Raw genomic sequence first — 21,236 nt, 5'->3', positions numbered from 1 at the left:
TATATTTAACTAGTTCTCTATTGTTAGGAATTTAGGTTTCCAATTTGGAGTTCTTTTGGAAAAAAATGGTGAGCATTCTTGTGTATACATCTTTGTACACTTTCCCATTTAAAAAAGAAAGTAGAATTCATGGGACATTCCAAAATTTTATATATGGTAGTGGTTTTACTTTTTAATACACAATCAAATTGTCTCCCTGAAAGGTTGTGCTGATTTATTCTTTTCTCTAGCAGTAAATCCAGGGTACTCTTTTTCTATGCCCATGTTAGCACTGATTGTTCTTATTTATTTTGTAAATCATTGCCAATTTGAAAGGCAAGAGGTATCTTTGGGTTAAATGCATTTCTCTGATTGGTACTAAGGCTGAACTCTTTTTTCCTTTATTGCTCATTTCTGTTGAGGTTCATCGTTTTTTCTTACAGGTTTGTAAAACAAGCTCTTTATGTATCAAGGATACCAATTCTTTGTCATATGTTGCTTTATTTTTTGTAATCAGTTTGTCTTTTTATCTTTCTTTGTGTGTCTGGCAGAAGACGTTTTAAACTTTTATGGATACAATTGTCATTTTTCTTTATGATTTCTACCTTCTTTCATGATTATTATTATTCATCTATATTCTAATGCTTACAGTTTTATTTTAGACATTTAAATGTTTAATCCATCTGGAATTTATTTTGATGTAGAGATTAAGTTTTACTTTCCCTGAAATAATTAATCAGATAAACTGATTAATTATTAATGGAGTTGTTTTGCACTACCAAGTGTTGTAAATGTTTGTTGAGACTTAGCTAAGACCATTTGTAATGCATTTAACTATTCAAATAAACTCAAGAGCTCACCTGTAAAGGTAATTATCTATTATTTCCATGAAAAAGTGTTTTGTGGTTTTAAATAATTACATATGACCTTTGGAAGCACAACCTGTTGCAAATTTGCAAGTGCATTCTTAGATGATGGTTCTTCCGCTTCATTTAGAGCCCTTTAAGGGTGAAAATATTCCTGAATGACATTTTGTCTGCCTTCATGTTCTTTTGATGTATAATGTGTTTTGGTAACTTTCTACTTGCTATGCTTTTCACAGAATGGACAGCAAATTATGGATGAACCTATGGGAGAGGAGGAGATTAATCCACAAACTGTAAGTAAAATACAGGATCACAAAGGATAGAGACAAATCAGATACCATAAAATTATTCTTATTTTTAAACTGAGCAGAACAGTCACTTTATAATATCAGAAACTTGTCACAAATTGTCATGGTTCATGCCTGTCATTCATAGCTACTCAGGAGATGGAGATTAGAAAGATCACAGTTCAAGGCCAGCCTAGGCAAAAAAATAGATTCCCATCTCTTTTAGCCAGGCATGGTGATGCACATCTGTAATTCAAGATATGCAGGAGATACAGGTAGGATTGTCACAGTCCTAGGCCAGCTCTGGGGAAAAGCTTGCCAGCCTATCTGAAAATAATTAAAGTAATTAGAAGTATAGCTCAAGTGGTAGAGTACTTACTTCCCTAGCACTGCAGAACACTAGGTTCAAGTCCCAACACTAGCCAAAAGGAAAACAAAAATAAAGCGTAACAGGCTCAAGTGGTAGAATACCTAGCTAGTAAACATGAGGCCCTGAATTCAAATCCCACTCTTCCAGAAAAGTAACCAAAATATATTCTAATAACCATTCAAAAAAACTGGTAAGATTGTTTTGAAAATACACACTGGGAAGCTGAAGCAAAAATACCGTGAGTTTGAGGTCATCCTGGGCTACATAGAGAAAATATACCTTCCTTTCTTCTTCAACTCTGTTTCCCCCCTCCTCTCTCTGTATATATATATATATAATTTTATAGAAATATTTAACATAGAAAGTGAATATTAACCATTCCCTCATCTCTTTTATTCACTCCTAAATCCCTAGTATCTAAAACCTATTATATAATAAACACTCATTGATGCATATCTAAAATTTAATGCCATTTTCCATTATTTATTTTTATAAACTAGTAGAATATAATATTTTGTAAACTAGTATAATATAATCTTAGAAGATGTGTTGGGCTATACAGTAATAACATTTAGATCTTAATGGGAATTACCACAAAGATTGTAAAACTAGACCTACCAAAAAGATTGTAAAAATTTCAGCACGTGAGAGTATCTGTTCAACCATTCCATGGATATTGCCAAAAATATTTTATTTGTAACATTCTAAATAATTAATACTTAACCTTTTAATTTGCATCCTATTTGAGTATTAATAAGATTAGATACACATTATCAGTATTTTCATTTTTTATTTGTCCTGTTGTTGCTTGTCTCCTTGTTGGTTGTACAATCTCTGAATATATTCTGGTTATTAATTCCATGTCTATTATAGATCTTCCAAAATTTTATCCCTAAACATTGATTTTGTGTCTTGCGTTATATATTTATACAGAAATCATTTAAACACATTTGACTTCTGGGATTCTTTCTTATTTTCCTTTTTTCTTATTCTTTGAGGGGGAGAAGGTTAGTGTTTTGCTTAGAAGATCCTCTATTATGAAAACCTTGGATGTTTACTTACTATTCCTTGGGGGTTTTATTGTGGTGGTTTGTTTTCTTTTTTTTATTTATATATTTGATACACTTGGCATTTTAGTAGAAATCTAACTTCTTTCCAAGTTGGTCACCTATTGTCCTAACCTCTATTAAACACATAAAATTCATTCTTTCTCTATTCAATTGAGATAACTTTTATTTTAAGTTGTTTCCTAATTCCTATATAAGGTTCCCAAAGATAGCTTAAGAAATTATAACAAAGCATTATGTCAAAAAACGAACTTTACAACTTTGGTGGAGGGGGGCTGGGGGGGGGGGGAGGATGGGAAGGGACGGGAAGGGGAAACAAAGCAGGAGGCTACAATGCTTGATAAGAAATGTGCTCATTATCTTACCCAAGTAATTGTAACCCCTCTGTACAGTATTTTCACAATAAAAATATATTGAAAAAATAAAAAAAAAGAAATTACGACAAAGTAGGAGGCTTAAAAAAAATAGAAGCTTATTCTCTCACTGTTTTAAAAGCTAAAGAACCAAAAATAAGGTTTAAACAGTACTATATTCTCTGACAGCTCTAGCAGAAGGTCCTTCCTTACCTATTTCAGCCTCTCATGGTTGCCAGCAATTCTTAGTATTCCTTGGCTTATAGAGATATCGCTCCAATCTTTTTCTGTGTGTGTGTGAAAATACTGTACAGAGGGGTTACAATTACATGGGCAAGATAATGAGTACATTTCTTATCAAGCATTGTAGCCTTCTCCTTTGTTTCCCCTTCCCATCCTCCCCTCCCCACCCCCACCCCTCATCCTATTGCTCCAATCTTAACCTCAGTCATTACATGGTATTCTTGTTATCTGGGTCTCCAAATTTCTTTTTTCTTTCTTTTTTTTTTTTGTTTTTGTTTTTGTTTTTGTTTTGTTTTTGGTCTGTCATGGGGCTTGAACTTTGGGCTTGGGCGCTATCCCTCAGCTCTTCAGCTGAATGAGTGCTCTACCACTTGAGCCACAGCGTGAGCCACAGCGCCATCCGGTTTTCTAGTGGTTTATTGGAGATAAGAGTCTCACAGACTTTACTTCCTGGGCTGGCTTTGAACCGTGATCCTTAGATCTCAGCCTCCTGAGTAGCTAGGATTACAGGTGTGAGCCACCAGCGCCCGGCTTCCAAATTTCTTATAAGGAAATCAGTCATTGGATTATAGACCCAACATCCTACACAGTATAAACTCATCTTAATTAGATTTGCAAAGGCTTTTTAAAATATGGTCACATTTGTAGGCAATAGACTTGAACTTAACCTGTCTATTTAAATGATAGATTAACCTTCAATTCCCTTGAATATTTAGATTTTATAAACTTTTTCAATTGCTTCCATATTTGAAAAGCTGCTCTCATGTTCTTTTTCATAATTGTAATTTTATGCATTTAATTCTTTATAGCATTTCTACTTGCTTCCATTAGTTACACAGGTTTCATTGTTAAATTTCCACACTTTTACACTATATTCCAATCAGTCTCCTTTCACTCTGTATTTAATTTTCTAGATGAATTTTTCAATCTGTTGTAAAATGGTGTGGATGTGTGTATACATGCACACCAGGTCTTGACCTTAGGTCCTAGGCATTGTCCATGAGCTTTTTTGTTCAAAGCTAGTACTTTTCCACTTGAGCCACAGCTCCACTTCCAGAGTTTTGCTGGTTAATTGGAGGTGAGAATCTCATGAACTTTGCTACCCATGCTAGCTTTGAACCATGATTCCCAGATCTCAGCTTCCTGAGTAGCCAGAGTTACAGGTGTTTTTAATTTGAATTTATAATAATTTATAATCTGTTTACAGATTAACATGGGAAAATTATTTTAATATTAAGTCTCCATATCAAAGATTTATTTATTCTTATATTTTTATATATCGTTTATCAGAATTTTATGGCTTCTTACATATAGTTAAATATTTCTTAGTTCATGGATATTTATTTTATTTTATTTTTTCTGTTGGTCATGGGGCTTGAACTCTGGCCTGAACGCTGTCCCTCAGTCCTTCAGCTCAAGGTTAGTGCTCTAACACTAGAGCCATTGCGCCACTTCCAGTTTTCTGGGTAGTTTATTGGAGATAAGAGTCTCATGGACGGGACTGGGAAGGTGGCTCAGTGGTAGAGCACTTGCCTTGCATGCTTGAGGCCCTGGGTTCGATTCCTTAGCACCACATAAGCAAAAAGAAAAAAGCCGGAAGTGGCGCTGTGGCTCAAGTGGTAGAGTGCTAGCCTTGAGCTGAAGAGCTGAGGGACAGCGCCCAGGCCCAGAGTTCAGGCCCCACTACCAGACTCCAAAAAAAAAAAAAGAGTCTCATGGACTTTCCTGCCCAGGCTGGCTTTCAACTGTGATCCTCAGATCTCAGCCTCCTGAGTAGCTACAATTACAGGCGTAAGCCACCAGCGCCCAGCTCATGGATATTTCGTAGTTTTTGCTAGATTGAAAATGAGATTTTCAGGCCGGAAATGTGGCGTAGTGGTATAGTATTTGCCTAGCATGCATGATCCCTGGGTTCAATTCCTCAGTACCACATAAACAGAAAGAGCCAGAAGTGGCTCTGTGGCTCAGGTAGTAGAGTGCTAGTCTTGAGCTAAAGAAGTTCTGGGACAGTGCCCAGGCCCTAAGTTCAAGTCCCAGGACTGGCAAAAAAAGAAAAAGAAAGAAAATGGGATTTTCCACTATATTATCCAGCTGATTAGTGTGTCTGTAAGAAAGAGAGAGTGTGTGTGTGGTTGCATATTCTGTTTAACTTTTCAACATCTTGGGAAAGTTAATTTTTCATAAATTAAATTATGATTAACATTATCAAGTATTATCTGTTTAAAACCCTTCAGTATTTTTGTACTTCCAGTCTAAACTGTGTAATGTGACCTACCAAGGCCTTTGCATACTTTTCTCCACATCCTCCTTAGCCCACATACCTGCCCTCAAGTTCACTCACTCAAATGTATCAATTTCTTTTTGCTTCTGTACTTTCACTGGTCATGTTTTCTCTCTTTTCCCTTATGACCTCCTTTCACTTAACTCCTAATCATGCTTCAGGTCTAAATTAGATATCATCTCAACTGATACATCTTCCCAACACAACTTAGCACTTTCACTTAGATGTTCAACTAAGCATTTTTCTTTGTGTTACCATATCATTCTCTGTATACCCTAACAGCAAAACTATGCCAGATCCCATTGCTTATATCCCTGTATTTACTCCCTACTAAAGTATGACCAAGTCTGTCTTGTAATACCCAGTTGGTGTTCAGTTTTTGTTAATTAAATGTTAAGTATTAAGGGTCCTAAAGCCTGGGACTTCCTTTGGATTTGATATACATTCCTATCCATTGCCATACCATTTGAGACATTTTTTTCTTCATTGATCTAGAATATATATTTAGATATAAGCAAATGTGAAAACAGTCAATATTAATAATGATTTTCCTGCCACAAGTTTCCTTTTTTGTATAACAATTCCCTTGAAAGGAAAACCTATTTTTTCTAGTCTGAAGCTAAAGTATTTTTCCATTTTATATATATATACATACATACATATATATATATGTATGTATGTATATATATATGGGGTTTTTTTGGGGGGGGTGGTCCGGTCGTGGGGCCTGAACTCTGGGCCTGGGCTCTGTCCCTCAGCTCTTCAGCTCAAGGCTAGTGCTCTACCTCTTGAGCCACAGTGCCATTTCCGGCTTTTTTCTTTTTTGCGTATGTGGTGCTGAGGAATCGAACCCAGGGCCTCAGGCATGCAAGGCAAGCACTCTACCACTGAGCCACCTTCCCAGTCCTCCATTATATTTTTATATGGCTTGTATTTTCTCTTTTGCATTCATAGCACTTGCATCTGGGACAAAATTGCATTCTATAAACAAGTTAGGATGATCTAGAAATAAGATATTATGAACAATGTGGGTTTGATTATTAAGTCATTTTAGCTCTTCTTTACTGGTATGAAGCCCACAAGATAATCAAAATTTCCATTAGCTATACATATTCTTTTTAATTTTTGCTACTCCTAGGCTTGAGCTCAGGGCCTTGGCACTGTCCCTGAGCTTTTTCAGCTCATGGCTAAAGCCACAGCTCTGCTTTTGGCTGTTTTTGGTGATTAATTGGAGATAAAAGTCTCATGGACTTTCCCGCCTGGTCTGGCTTTGAACTGCGATGCTCAGATCTCAGCCTCCTGAGTAGCTAGGATTACAGGCATGAGACACCAGTGTCCAGCAAATAAGCAAATTTTGGTAAAGACAAGACAGTAGAGGGAATCGAGAAAATGGAGTGGAAAAAAAAAACTGAATCCCTTAATAATCCAATTGTCTACAGACACCTAAACTACCCTCTTACCTATGAACTTCCTTATGTGGGGGGCAAGTAGGTATTTACCTTGTTTGAGTCACTGCATTGCATTCTGAGGTCTTTTTCCTAGAGCAGCTTGTTCGGCATTTAAGTATGTCTAGTCATGGGTTAACCAAGCATTTAGCATGTATTAGGTTCCAAGTGCTTCATTACCTTGCTACAGACACAAAAGCATATAAGGGAAACCTGTCGTTTAAAAGAGAAAGTATGCCAGGCACTGGTAGATCATGCCAGTAATCCTAGCTACTCAGGAGACTGAAATCTGAGGATCACAGTTCAAAACAGCCCAGGCAGGAAAATCCATGAGATTCCTATTTCCCATTAACCAGCAAAATGCTGGAAATAAAGCTCTGGCTCAAGTGGTAGAGCACTAGCCTTGACCACAAAACTCAGGGACAGCACCCAAGCCCCGAGTTCAGCCTCAAGACTATCACATTCTCTCTCTCTCTCTCTCTCTCTCTCTCTCTCTCACTCTCTCTCTCTCTCTCCCTCTCCCTCCCTCCCCCTCTCCCCCCCTCCCTCCCTCTCCCTCCCTCTCCCTCTCTCCCTCTCTGTCTTCCTCTCTCCCTCTCCCCCACTCCCCACAGACAGTGGCCTGTTCAAATCCTCCTGTTATGTTGGAGATGCTAGAGGTAGTTTCTTCCATCTTTCACTCATGATTATTCCAGCTATCATTCGTTCCGTAATCATAAGGTTACTTGGCCCTGTGGCCCTTCATAATACGCAGGGAATTTGCCTGCTGGTTTTGTGTGTCTGTGTGTATGCTGGTAACAAGGCTTGAACCAGGTCTTTGCACCCTTCCTTAGCTTACTTGCTCACAGCTGGTGCTTTACCTCTTAAGCCACAATCTCAATCTAGCTTTTTTGTTGGTTAATTGGAGCCATAGACTCCTGGACTTTTCTGCCTGGGCTGGCTTTGAACTGTGAGCCTCCAGGTCTCAGCCCCCTGATTAGCTAAGCTTATAGGCATGAGTCATCAGCACTTGGCATTACCTACTTGTTTTTATCTCATTTCCTTGAATGTTCCTTTAAGCTGTTTTAAAGAGCATCTGACCAGTTTCTTCATCCAGAAAATGAGCATTGTTCTTGCTGTTTCCTTTTCTTTTCCCTTTTCCTTTCCTTGGGCTGGGAATTCCAGCCAGGGCCCTCACACACGCTAAACATATACTTAACCACTGAGCTACATCCTTAATCTATGTTCTTAGAGTTTTCTAGTATCCCTCCAGGTTTTAAAAATTCAGTGATTTTATTAAATTCTTAGAGATTGTATAGATTAACATTTGAAGTTTCTATGATTAAATTAACAAGTAGAGCATTTTCTCTCAGCTCTTAAGGCTGCTGGTCATTTGGCTATTTGTTTAAGTGCCACTAGTATGATGATTATGTTCTGATTATTGGCATACTTTAAAGAGTGTTTTCCTGCTAGGCAGCGGTGGCTCACTCCTGTATGCCCCACTCCTCTGGAACCTGAGATCTGAGGATCAAGGTTCAAAGCCAACCCAGGCAGGAAAGTCTATGAGACTCTTATCTCCAGTTAACCACCAAAAAGCCAGAAATAGGGATGTGGCTCAAATGGTGTACAGCCAGCCTGGACCAAAAAGCTCATGGGCCGTAGCCCAGCACTGACTCAGTTCAAGCCCCAAAATAGGCACCAAAAAGTATTTTCCAAACCGAAAACAAAAATTCCTTAGAACGGGCTGGGAAGGTGGCTCAGTGGTAGAGCGCTTGCCTTGCATGCATGAGGCCCTGAGTTCAATTCCTCAGCACCACATAAGCAAAAAGAAAAAAGCCGGAAGTGGCGTTGTGGCTCATGGTAGAGCGCTAGCCTTGAGCTGAAGAGCTGAGAGACAGCGCCCAGGCCCAGAGTTCAGGCCCCATGACCGGAACCAAAAAAAAAATTCCTTAGAAGAACCTCTGAAGGACCTGGGTCAGGTGATAGAGTACCTGCCCAGCAAGCTTAGGGCAGAAAGAAAGAGAGAGAGGGAGGGATGGAGGGAGGGAGGGAAAGGGAGAAAGAAAGAAAAAGAAAGAAAGAGGATAAAACAGAGGTTAGAGGTGAGAGATGGTTATGGTTATTTGACACCTGCTTTTCTAGGTTGTCTTCTCATTTAGACTTTAGCAATAGAGAATGGAATTTTAGCTATGGGCCTCAGTCTATAACTTGGTTGATAAATACCCAAAGGAAATTTAAATATAATTTACTTTCATTTAGGACAGGAAGAATTTCTTTAACAAGTTTTTGTGTGTGATCTTTATGTTCTGTGTATAGTTGTGAAACTATTTCCTTATTGACAGGAAACAGTAGCATGTCTATATATAACCTTACATTTAACTTGAGACCATATCTTGAGTATGTATATAAACAAAGGGTAAACTTCCACATGTGCATCAGCAACACTTATTATTTTAATAGTGGTGACTAGTTTCAGTTGCTTTAGTCGTATAGTTAAGAAATATTGGCATTTCTCGGGATTCCAAAATAATATTCATTTTACTGGTTGTGAAAGTTGTCTGGACTTCTGGGAACAAAGAAGAGAACATTTCAACAGGATTTGGCTATCAGAAAATCTGTTGTGATTTCCTGTTCTGGCCTGCCTACCTATCAGCTACACTAGTGCCCCTATTGGCAGATTTAGCCTTTCTTTTACCACAGGAAAACTGTCCAGCCTCTTTTTCTAGCATTTTCAGGACCCGCCTGACAGGAAATTTTCTAATTGCCGGAACAGCTGGTAGGAGAAAACTTGCAGGCGCTTGGCCTTCCTTTTCTAACTTCAGCTTTACCCTCCGAAATTCCTTTATCATCAACATGGTTTCTTAGCCATGTTTAAGTTTTTGTCTTTTCGTGTTCGCTCTATACAGGTAAGCTTGCTTCTTTTAAAGAAGAGAATGTTTTAAATGGAGCTAAGTATAGTTAAAGTAATTTAATAGCTATTCCATTTTATAAATTCATTTTAAAAAAACTTGAAATTTCAAAAAGTTTTAATAGAACTTTCAAGAATAATTTTAATAAAAGTGAGCTAGTTATATTTTACTGTTCAACTTTATGTATTTTTATGTATTTTATGTATTTTTACCAACTTGTTTTTATATTTAGTTTTATGCCAAAGTAATTTTACATGGCTTATATTCGTATTTTTGTATAAGACAAATGACTTTAACTTCCAGAATTAAATCAGGAATGAACAGAACTGAAAATTTACTAATATATAGGAGAATGTTATTTTAAACAGCCAAAACCTTAAAATCAGATACTTGTTCAAATTCATTTCTGTAAAAACTTGAGTTTAAATACTTCTATTTAAGTAACCTTAAGGAAGTAGTTTTATTTAACTTAGAGTGTGCACCATTTTCAGAGTCACTATGTCAAAATAGTAGATGGTTGTTTCATCGTATTTAAAATTCTGCCAAAATCAGTTTTATATTTTGCTATGAGAATTGTGTTGTGCTGCTGCTTTTAAAGAAAATTCAATTTGATTAAGATTTTGAATTGGGAGAAAACTACTCTTGGCCATCGCAATTGAGACTATTGGTCTAAAGACCAGAAGTGCTGTTTTCTTAGACATGTACATGGCTGGCTTGTAATACTGTCTTAAAGAGTTTAGTTATAAATACAAAGTACTGAGCACATTTATTATTCTACTTGCAAATGAAGTAAATTATAATGTAGAATAAATTAAAATGTAGTTTTTCACCATAGCTTGAATAAGCAGCCTAATTTTGTGACATTACCAAATTTTTATGTCTCTTAATCATGTAAAAACTTAAAGTTAATTTATCTTTCTTCAAATTAAAAACTAGGTATCCATAAGAAAATGATACTTTAATTGCTTTAACTTTTAAGAGGTAAAAACATTCTTTTCATTTGTAAGGTCTCTTTTATGTTACATAAAAATGATTATACATTCATGGTTATAAAACCTTTTCTATCAATATTACCAAAGAACATTTAAATATTTTACTCCCAAGATTTAACAATGTTTTTTGGCACTTAAAACAATTTAGAAAATACAAATGCCTCAAGACCACACTTCCTGACTCAAGGGAGGAGAGGAAAAAGGAAATTATGTATACAAGGCAGGGCATAATGCCAAAGATTGAATCATTCTTTAAAATCAGTTAGTATCCCCCATGTTAGCATGTTGCGCTATTAAGGTGTTTTTTTTTTTTTTAATATCCAAGCAGACACCAATAATTATAGTTCCTTTATTCCCTTTTACATGTTAGGATCCAAATTATGTTTTCCCTCACAACTTTAAAAGGAAATATTAGGTTAACATTTTTCTCCAATCAACAAGTAAAACTTTAAAGACTATTTAAGAATATATTTAAGGACCTTTAGTGGTGTGGTGTTCAGTATCCTTAGACTGGTTGACTCTGAGAAATAGTTGGAGGACTTATGGAAGGATATGACAGATTGTGATATAGATTCACTGCCAGCCTCAAAATTTTGTCTATAATGGGACTTTTGCTTATCAAATAAACAGACTCTGTCAAAATAACAGTATGAATTTGTAACTGTGTTTTAAATGCACAGGGTTTTTTTGTGATGATGAGCAGACAAATATTACACCTAAGGTTGTGTCAAACAATGTAAAATACCTGAGCTTTGTATAGCAATTAGAATGTAATATGACTTTGTGTCTGTACTCCACATTGTTGACAAAATTCTTTTTTTAATAAAATTGTAGCTTCTTCATCATGTACTTACAAGCACAAACACAAACTGTCAGACTGTAGTTCTATGTTTTCAAGTGACAGATTTATTTCAGAAACAGAAGAATTAATGGCATGTTTTTTGTCACATGTATATGTCAGTCTCTTCTTGGTTGACTGGCATGTTGGAAATTTGATAATCCTCTCTGCATCCATACATATTAGATTCCAGGTATGCATTAGAAGAACAAATTGTTTATTTCCTACCTTTTACTGAAGCATTAGTATTATGTCCTAGTTGAACCATAGATCATTTCTAAAATATACATGGCTTCATAACCTAGTAGCATTAAGCACAATCTGAACATAGATATGAAGCAAAATATTTTACAAGCCAAAAATACACAAAAGTCAATAGAATTTGTTTATTTGATAACTAAAACTTTAGATCTTAAACAATTTGAGCTTTAGCAGGAACAAAAATTTTAAAAAGAACAAAACCATGCAAGGTTTTAGAAATTAACCAGTGTCCAATTTGCCACAAATGTTGATTTTTTTTCCTCTCACCCCAAGGAAAATTTTCTGTACTCTGAAGCCCAGTTTAAAAGAACATTTTAAATGCTAATTTGAATCCTCAAAGAGATTTGAGGATTTGTAATTATTGTGTTCATTTTGAAGGGAGAGGGTGAAGGTTGGAGGAAGACTGTTTTTTTAAAAATTCACTAATGGGCTGGGAAGGTGGCTCAGTGGTAGAGTGCTTGCCTTGCATGCATGAGGCCCTGGGTTCGATTCCTCAGCACCACAGAAGCAGAAAAGGCCAGAAGTGGTGCTGTGGCTCAAGTGGTAGGTAGTACGGTAGTCTTGAGCTGAAGAATTGAGGGACAGTGCCCAGGCCCATAGTTCAAGCCCCATGACCAGCTTAAAAAAAAAAAATCACTAATTGCTGGACACCGTTGGCTCATGCCTATAACTAGCTACTCAGGAAGCTGAAATCTGAGGATTGTGGTTCAAAACCAGACTGGCAGGAAAGTCTGTGACATTCTTTATCTCCAATTAACTACCAAAAAGCCGAAAATGGAACTGTGGCTCAAAGTGATAGAGTGCTAGCCTTGTGCACAAAAGCTCAGGGACAGTGAGGGACAGCCCTAAGGGACAGCCCAGCTCCTGAGTTCAAGCTCCAGGAGTGGAACAACAAAAAAAAAAACTAAGAAAGAGATGACTTGAAAGTTTAAAATAAGATTTTCCAGAATAATAAAAAAAAAAAAGAGAGAGAAAGGACACCTGTAATTCTAGCTACCCAGGAGGCTGAGATCTGTGTATCACAGTTCAAAGCCAGCCCAAGCAGGAAAGTCCATGAGACTCTTATCTACAGTAAACTACCAAAAAGTTAAGAATAGAGCTGTTGGCTCAAGTGGTAGAGCACTAGCCTTGAGCAAAAGAAGCTCAGGGACAGTGCCCAGGCCCTTAGTACAAGCCCTAGGACATGTGCCTGCACGCACACACGCACACGCACACACACACACACACACACACAGAGGAGGCACAAAATAGAAGAAAAGCAATAAGTGACAGAGAATTCAATTCCAGACACAATATCCAACTAATAGAAGAACCACAAAAAAAGAGAAGCCCTTAAAAGTGGATGGAAGGAAACTATCAGAAATGTTAGAATTCCCATATAGAGATTAAATAATTCAGGTCCATTAGATGATAAAAGTTCACAAAGCATCTAGTATTCTGAGACTAAGAAGCACTTTACTTATTTCTTCAATGTGGAGTTTCAGAGAAACCAGGACAAGAAACAGGTTACCATCCTTTATCTCCAATTTGGTGGGAGGAGGGATATTAGATTTTGAACTTAAGACTGTGCTAGATAGATGTTCTACCACTTGCCATCTGTCATCATTCAGCTCATGGGCAACATTGGATGCTAGAAGGCAATGGAAGCATGGCATCAAAGTTCTGATGCAAGATTCTTTTCTAAAATTTGATATCAAGCCATACTATACAAATATGAGGCAAAACATTACAGATATGCAAAGTTCGGTTTTCGTCTTTCTTAGCAGATTATAACCTAAAAAGGAGACAGAATTGAAAATGGTAGATTTGTCCAGAAAGTCTACCCCAGGATGAATAGCTTTGCAGCAAGCCACTAATCTTAATAGGAGGGTAGGAGAGGTCTCCAAGGTAAGAAAGAGGCTCTCATAGAAATAGGAATTATGGGTTAAGGGCTAAGAATAGATTAGTGGTCAAATTAATTTCTCTCTCCCCCCTCATAAATGGTAGAGGACTGTTAGAAACCATAAAAATAGGAAACTACATAGTCCAAATAGTAATGAAAGTTTATTGTGAATTTAAGCATTTGATTGAATGGTGTGTGTGTGCGCGCACTCACGTGTACACTCATGCATGTACATGCACGCACATGCTCCAGTACTGAGGCTTGAACTCCAGGATTGGGCACTGTCCCTTAGCTTTTCTGCTCAAGGCTGATGCTCTACCAGTTGAGCCACAGCTATATTTTTCACTTTTTGATGGTTAGAGATAAGTCTGATGGATATTCCTACCTACACTAGCTTCAAACCACAATCCTCATATCTCAACTTCCTGAGTGGCTAGAATTACAGGTATCAGCCATTGGCACCTGGCATGTTATTATTTTTTAAGTTTCCTAGTGTTGGCCTGGGAATCATTGCTGTGGGCCCATATAAATAGACATTTAATATATTACCTTCAGATGAACAATACATCATCATGGTAATGTGAATGCTGTGGTATAGGCATTCAACTTTTGGGTCAAGCTGTGGAGAAAACATGAAGGTTTGGTTCAGATTGCTGAATTTTAATTTAGTTTTTTTTTTCTTTTTTTCTTATTTTCTTTTATTGAGACAGCATCTCACTATGCAGGTCAAAGTGTCCTCTAACTCTAGATGTACCTGCTTTTACTTCCCAAGTGTGTTGGGACCACAGGCACATGCCATCTCAACTGGCTCAGAGTATTCATTTCATTACTTTAATTTTTAATAAAAAAATTTTTATTTTTAATAAAAAAAATTTTTAATAAAAAATGTACAAATCTAGTCCGGCACTGGTAGCTCACACCTGTAATCCTAGCTACTCGTGAGGCTGAGATCTGAGATTGCAGTTCAAAGCCAGCCCAGGCAGAAAAGTCCATGAGACTCTTATCTCAAATGAACCACTAGAAAACTAGAAGTGATGCTGTGGCTCAAGTGGTAGAGTGCTGGCATTGAGCTGAAGAGCTCAGGAACAGTGGCTAGACCCAGAGTTCAAGCCCCACGACCAGCCAAAAAAAAAAAAAAGTACAAATCTAGCTAGCTGTGGGTAGAGAAAATTGCCACATCCCCATCCCTTTTTGCTTCAATTATTTTTCAAATAGGGTCTTGAGCATTCTGCCTGTGCCAGCCTAGAACTCTGGCTTCCCATGTAGCTGCGATTATAAGTGTGCACCATCATATTTAGCTTTTTCTTTTCCTTATTTCTTTCCTTTTTCCCTCCTTTCCTTCCTTCCTTTTTCTTTCTTCTCTTCTTTCTCTCCTTCCTTCTGTCTTTCCTGTCTTTCCTTTTCTCTTCATTTCTTTTTTTTTCCTTTCTTTTTTTTTTTAATTGTGAAAATACTATACAGAGGGGTTACAATTACATGGGCAAGATAATGAGTACATTTTTGGGGGGGGGTGTCCAGTCGTGGGGCCTGAACTCTGGGCCTGGGCGCTGTCCCTCAGCTCTTCAGCTCAAGGCTAGCGCTCTACCACTTGAGCCACAGCACCACTTCCGGCTTTTTTCATTTAGCTTATGTGGTGCTGAGGAATCGAACCCAGGTCCTCATGCATGCAAGGCAAGCGTTCTACCACTGAGCCACCTTCCCAGCCCCAATGAGTACATTTCTTATCAAGCATTGTAGCCTTTTTGTACTCAGGGCCTTGGGCTTGCTAGGCTCTACCACTTGAGCCAAGCCTTCTGCTCTGGCTTATACTTTGAAATAGGATCTTGCTAACTTTTTGCCTGGGCAAGCCTCTACTACTCTCTCCTATCTCATCCTCTTATGAGTTAGGATTACAGGCATGAACTACCATTCCCAAAGTTCAGATACTTTCTTTTAAGCTATATTTCAGAAAGAACCTAGCTTCTTCATCATGGAATATTTTTCAGTTCCTGCCCTCAGTAAACAGGGTTTTTTTGTGTATAGTATTTTTCCCATTTCAGAGGACAATATTACTCAAATTCTCTTACTTTCAGATTTCTACTCATCTTCTGTTACTCTCTCATCTATTCTGATTATCTCTGATAGGGAGAATGAAAACTTGAAAATACTCATTGCTAATATCATGTAGAAATTAATATGACTTACCTGGTGGGATGTTACACATCTGTTTCTAATATTTAACTTGAAAATATATTTGCTTGGCATGTCTTCTGCTCAGTAGGTCAGCAAGGAGTAGTTTCGTAGATTAGTGTAAGGGTTTCTAATATGTTATAGTAAATTAAGATTGTTTGATTTCTAGTGGGAGACTTTAGCTCTCAATAACTTTGTTTTCTCTCCCTATATTTACTTCAACAGGAAGAAGGCAGCATCAAAGAAATTGCAATCACACATCATGTAAAGGAAGGACATGAAAAAGCAGATCCTTCCCAGTTTGAACTTTTGAAAGTATTAGGGCAGGGATCATTTGGAAAGGTAAGTCCTGAGTGTTTTCTTTTTTTAAAGCTCATAGAAGTTTTATAGAAGTAGAAACTAGAATAATAGTCACTAAAGAATAAGAATGCCTGGGCGCAGGTGGCTCACACCTATAATCTCAGGAGGCTGAGATCTGAAAATCGCGGTTCAAAGCCATCCTGGGCAGGAAAGTCACTGAGAATCTTATCTACAGTTAACCACCAGAAAACTGGAAGTGACGCTGTGGCTCAAATGGTAGAGTGCTAACTTGAGCTGAAGAGCTGAGGGACAGCACCAGGGCCCAGAGTTCAGGCCCCACAACTGACAAAAAAAAAAAAGAGAGAATGGCCAGGCCTTGTGAAGTTGGATAATAGGGCACCAAAATGGAGTTACACAGAAATAATCTAATGTAGCTCAGTATAGTAGTGTAATTATAGCTCACAATAATTTACGATGTATCTAATTAAGAGAAGAGAGAAATTTGAAGCTTCCCAGCATAAAAAATTACAAATATTTTTAGAGACAGGGTCTCATTATGTGACCCAGGCTGGCCTCAAACCCACAGATTTCCTGCCTTAACCATCAAAGTACCAGGATTGTAGGCATATGACATCAGACTTAGCTAGAAATATTTAAACCGAAGGGAATGCTAATGGAAATGCTAATGCTAACTTGATTTGGTAATTATACTATACATTGTGTACATGTATCAAATTGTCACACTACCTCGTAAGTATGTAGAATTATGTGTCAGTAATGTACTGTAAAGGAAGAGGCACAAAGTAAGGTGTAGATTAAAAGATATAAGGAACCTATTGAAAACTTAAAAGATCTTGGGATAAAATAGTTGATTTTTGGAATTTATGTATGTGTGTATATTTATAATTCCTCCCATGTGAAAGTTGAAATGTCACCAAATCTACCTACCAGCAGTTTGCTATGTTTTTACAGCTTTTACTATCAGTAAGTGTGGAAAAATGAATAAAGTCGTTCAAAAGTACATTGGAAACTTTAAGAAATTGGAGGTATTTACTTAATATTCATGGTATGTTTACAACCACATGACCTCTTTAATCATGCTTTTTAAATGATTAAAATTCACTTAATTGGGGTTGGGAAGGTGGCTCAGTGGTAGAGTGCTTGCCTTACATGCATGAAGCCCTGGGTTCGATTCCTCAATACTACATAAGCAGAAAAGGCTGGAAGTGATGCTGTGGCTCAAGTGGTAGAGCACTAGCCTTGAGTTGAAGAGCTGACAGGCAGCACCCAGGCCCAGAGTTCAGGTTCCATGACCAACAAAATAAATTCACATAATTGTCTATAAACTGGGCTCTTTTTCCAGTGTAGATTAGACAGTACTGCATTTAAAAATGAGCGCAAAGCCAGGCACTGATGGCTCACACCTATAATCCTTGCTGCTCAGGAGGTTTGAAGGTTTGAAGCCAATCCAGGCAGACAAATCTGAGGGACTATTTCAGTTACCCAGAAAAAGTCGAAACTGGAGGCAGGGCACAAGTGGTAGAGCTTTAGCCATGAGCAGAAAAAGCTGAGCAAGAGCTTGAGGCAAGCACCAGTATGGAAAAAAGGAACACAAAGTTTCATTTTGAGCAGCAAGGGGTGATTTTTGGTGTTTGAGACAGGGTTTCACTATATATAGCAGTCACTGGCCTATCAAAAATGTTTCCCAAACTGGGCACTGGTGGCTTACACTTGTAATCGTAGCTACTCAGGAGGCTGACACCTGAGGATCATGGTTCCAGTCCAGTGCAGTCCAGACAGGAAAGGCCATGAGACTTTTTTAAAAAAAATTGTTGTATGGGCTGGGAAGGTGGCTCAGTGGTAGAGCGCTTGCCTTGCATGCCTGAGGCCCTGGGTTCGATTCCTCAGCACCACATAAGCAAAAAAGAAAAAAGCCGGAAGTGGCGCTGTGGCCCAAGTGGTAGAGTGCTAGCCTTGAGCTGAAGAGCTGAGGGACAGCGCCCAGGCCCAGAGTTCAGACCCCACAACCGGACCCCCAAAAAAATTGTTGTACATATGATGTACAGAGGGTTTACAGTTACATAAGCAAGATAATGAGTACATTTCTTAGAACAATGTTAATATTAACCCCCTCCATTTTGTCCCACTTCTCCCCCCCACCCACAGCTTCCTCACTCTCATTTGAGGCTCTTACCTACAACAAACTACTTGGAAAAAATCTAGAAGTATATCTGTGCCTTGAGTGGTAGAGTGCTAGCTAGCCTTAAGCAAACGAAGCTTAGGGACAATGCCCAGGCCCTGAGTTCAAGCCCCAGGACTAGCACACAAAAGAAGTGTTTCCCAAAACTACCAAGCATCTTAATCACTTTCCTTCAAACAGTCCTTATCCCCCTTCTGAATACCATTGGAGCACTTTTTGCTCTATTTTGAGAAGTATAGCATTATAATTCTAGAACTGTTTTCAGCAAGAGGAAAATCCAGAAAGTGTATTCTACTTTGACAGTGCAGTAATTCCTAATACTCTATAAGGAAACATTTAGAGACGTCATGTTTTACAAGCTTCAAAACAGCACTAGCTCAACTCTATTGTGTATTTTAGTGAGACTATTTAGCAATTCTTGAGTAACATAGGTAATTTGTTATAGTTGTTAACATCTTTCAAACCCAAAGCGTGCTTTTAGTCCAAATATAGACTTAGTAGTCAGCAGAACATAATGGTTTTAAGTTTATCCTCTAAGCCAGATTTGAATTCCATTTTTTCTTCTATTTACTGTGTGTTCTTCAGCAAGATATTTAACCTCTTGGAGCCCCATTTTCCTCCTCTAGCCAGTGATTAAATTAATACTAAAATTTCTTTGTGTTTGATTCTAAGCTGCCATCTCCACATGCCTACTAATTGATTATGTTCTATCTTAATTATAATTCACATACGCCTGCCATAACAGGTCCAATATAAATTATTCTTTTAAGCTCTGAATTCTTATGTTCAGCTACATTTTTTCCATTTGTATATAATAAAGGTACTTAACCTCATTAGTCTAAGACCAAACTCTCATGATCTTCCCTTATCCTCAAACCTGTTGTTTCATTTTTTTTCCTGTTACTATGAATGGCATCCAGTTAAGCCAGAAACTTGGAAGGCATTCTTCATATCTTCTTTAAGTCTCTCTCAACACACACACACACACTCACACACACACACACAGCCAATTTGACCTATCTCTATTGATTTAATAAAGATCTCTCAACACACACACACACACACACACACACACACACACACACACACACACAGCCAATTTGACCTATCTCTATTGATTTAATAAAGATTTCTTAAATAATGCTCTCCAGAATATGCTACCACTGTCTTTCCCTAGCTGATTGAAGGAATCTCCTAACTGGGTTTTCCCAAAATTAAGTTATTCTTACCTCAGTGTATTATGTACATGATAGTCTTAGATTTTAACCCCTTAAGCTTTTAGTGACCTCCATTTGCTTTTATGATAAGGACAAGTTCTTTTAATATCTAAGGAGCCCCTCAGCCTGACCCCTGGTTACCTCTAAAACATGAGTCTTACGTAGTTTTTACTCTGTTTTCTGAACCCACTGGCCTTTTTTCCTCAGGCATGCCAGGCTTCTTCTCAGTAGAAAGCCTTTCCTCTTCCTTATTCTCTGCCAGAAATACCCTGTCCCACACAACCCCTTCCTCAGCTGGTTAGCTCTTTTTGTACCTGTGATCTTAAAGAAGTTTCTCTTCTGTCTTGCCTAGGTCATAATCCCCTGTTACATACACCCTTTCAACATCACATACTTCAGCTTTATAACCCTTAACATAATTGCAGTTTTCCCCTCGTAAAATTCTTTATTAGCTGTGTTCCTCCACTAGACTCTATGTTCCATGAGTGCAGGAGCCATGCCTGCCTCAGCATTAACCAGTAGCACAGTGCCTAGCATACAATTCTGAAAAGAATTAATGAGTGAGTAATAGCCCTGACCTCATAGGGTAGTGTTGAGAAATAATGTAAGGCCAAACACATAATATCTGGCATTAAATTATGTTATCATGCAACACAATAAACATAAATAGATGAGTTTATTTTTATGTGTTAGATTTAAGAGAGCACAATATTTAAGTTCCTAGGAATTAGCATGCTTCTCCTTTTATTTTGTAAGTAACTTAAATACCTTACTATAAATAACAAACATTAAAAATAGGGTGTCTCCCTTCTTACTCATCCTTAAAGGCCAATGTAAGCCAAGAAAACAGGGATGACCTGTCAGAGCTTAGAATAGCTTCGTGGAGGAGTTAGAAAGGTCAGAAATGCTCTGGAAAGGAAGGTCAGGTGGCAGCTGGGATTCCTGCTGTTCAAGAGTACTGTGAGCTAAAACCCAGTACTGGGTGGCTGGTCCAAATCTTATTCCCAAACCTCCACTGTGACACCAAGCAAATTGTTTAACTTCTCTAAGCCCTAATTTGGATAGCTATAAAATTGGCATTGTTTAGTGTGCCTGCCTCCCAAAGTTGTCATGGTGATGTATTACAGTTGCCTGTTAAAGTATTCTGCAAGTAAGGAAGTACTGAAAAGTGTTAAAAAGGTGTTTTCAAGGAACTGCTGAAGAAAGTTTGGCATCCACAAGAATTTTTCTTGTGGGAAAAGACCTGATAGGAGAATCTTAACAAAAAAAGGATTCAGATAAATCCTAATTATCGCCACTGAATTCTAGTTTATTTCTGCTCAAAAGTATTCATAATTTGTGATTGCCTTTAACTGAACAGCAATCTACATTAGAAGCACATGAATTAAGAATACTTTTCTCTTCCTAGATTGTTTCCCATAATTTTCTGAAAGGAGCTAAAAGATGGGTCTTGTTGAAGGCAGGGAAGATATGATTATAGTAAAGCAACATATTCTGCCTTAGGGTTTCTGTGTGAGTTGTCTTGCTTTTTACTTGATTCTATTTCCTTGGCACCATTTCTTAGAACAAGAACACTCTTATCTTGCCCTAGAATCAGT

At 37.7% G+C, this 21,236-nt stretch overlaps 1 protein-coding gene across 5 annotated transcripts in view; it reads left to right on the top strand.

Moving 5' to 3' along the window:
* Rps6ka3 (ribosomal protein S6 kinase A3) overlaps positions 1 to 21,236 on the top strand; it is a 106,686-nt gene that overhangs the window by 33,407 nt on the left and 52,043 nt on the right. For 4 of the 5 annotated variants that reach the window (XM_042670526.1, XM_042670530.1, XM_042670527.1 and 1 more), the window contains 2 exons: positions 1,082 to 1,138; positions 16,147 to 16,263. In XM_042670526.1, coding sequence (XP_042526460.1) covers positions 1,082 to 1,138; positions 16,147 to 16,263 — 174 coding nt within the window. Of the gene's footprint in view, positions 1 to 1,081; positions 1,139 to 9,655; positions 9,777 to 16,146; positions 16,264 to 21,236 lie in introns of those variants that run through there. The other variant, XM_042670529.1, reaches the window with a different exon arrangement.

This window comes from Dipodomys spectabilis, unplaced genomic scaffold (assembly GCF_019054845.1).
Source record: "Dipodomys spectabilis isolate Male_0828 unplaced genomic scaffold, ASM1905484v1 ptg000564l, whole genome shotgun sequence".
Lineage (NCBI taxonomy): Eukaryota > Metazoa > Chordata > Mammalia > Rodentia > Heteromyidae > Dipodomys > Dipodomys spectabilis.
Note: the sequence above shows the minus strand (reverse complement) of the source record. Positions and strands in the feature narration are given on the sequence as shown.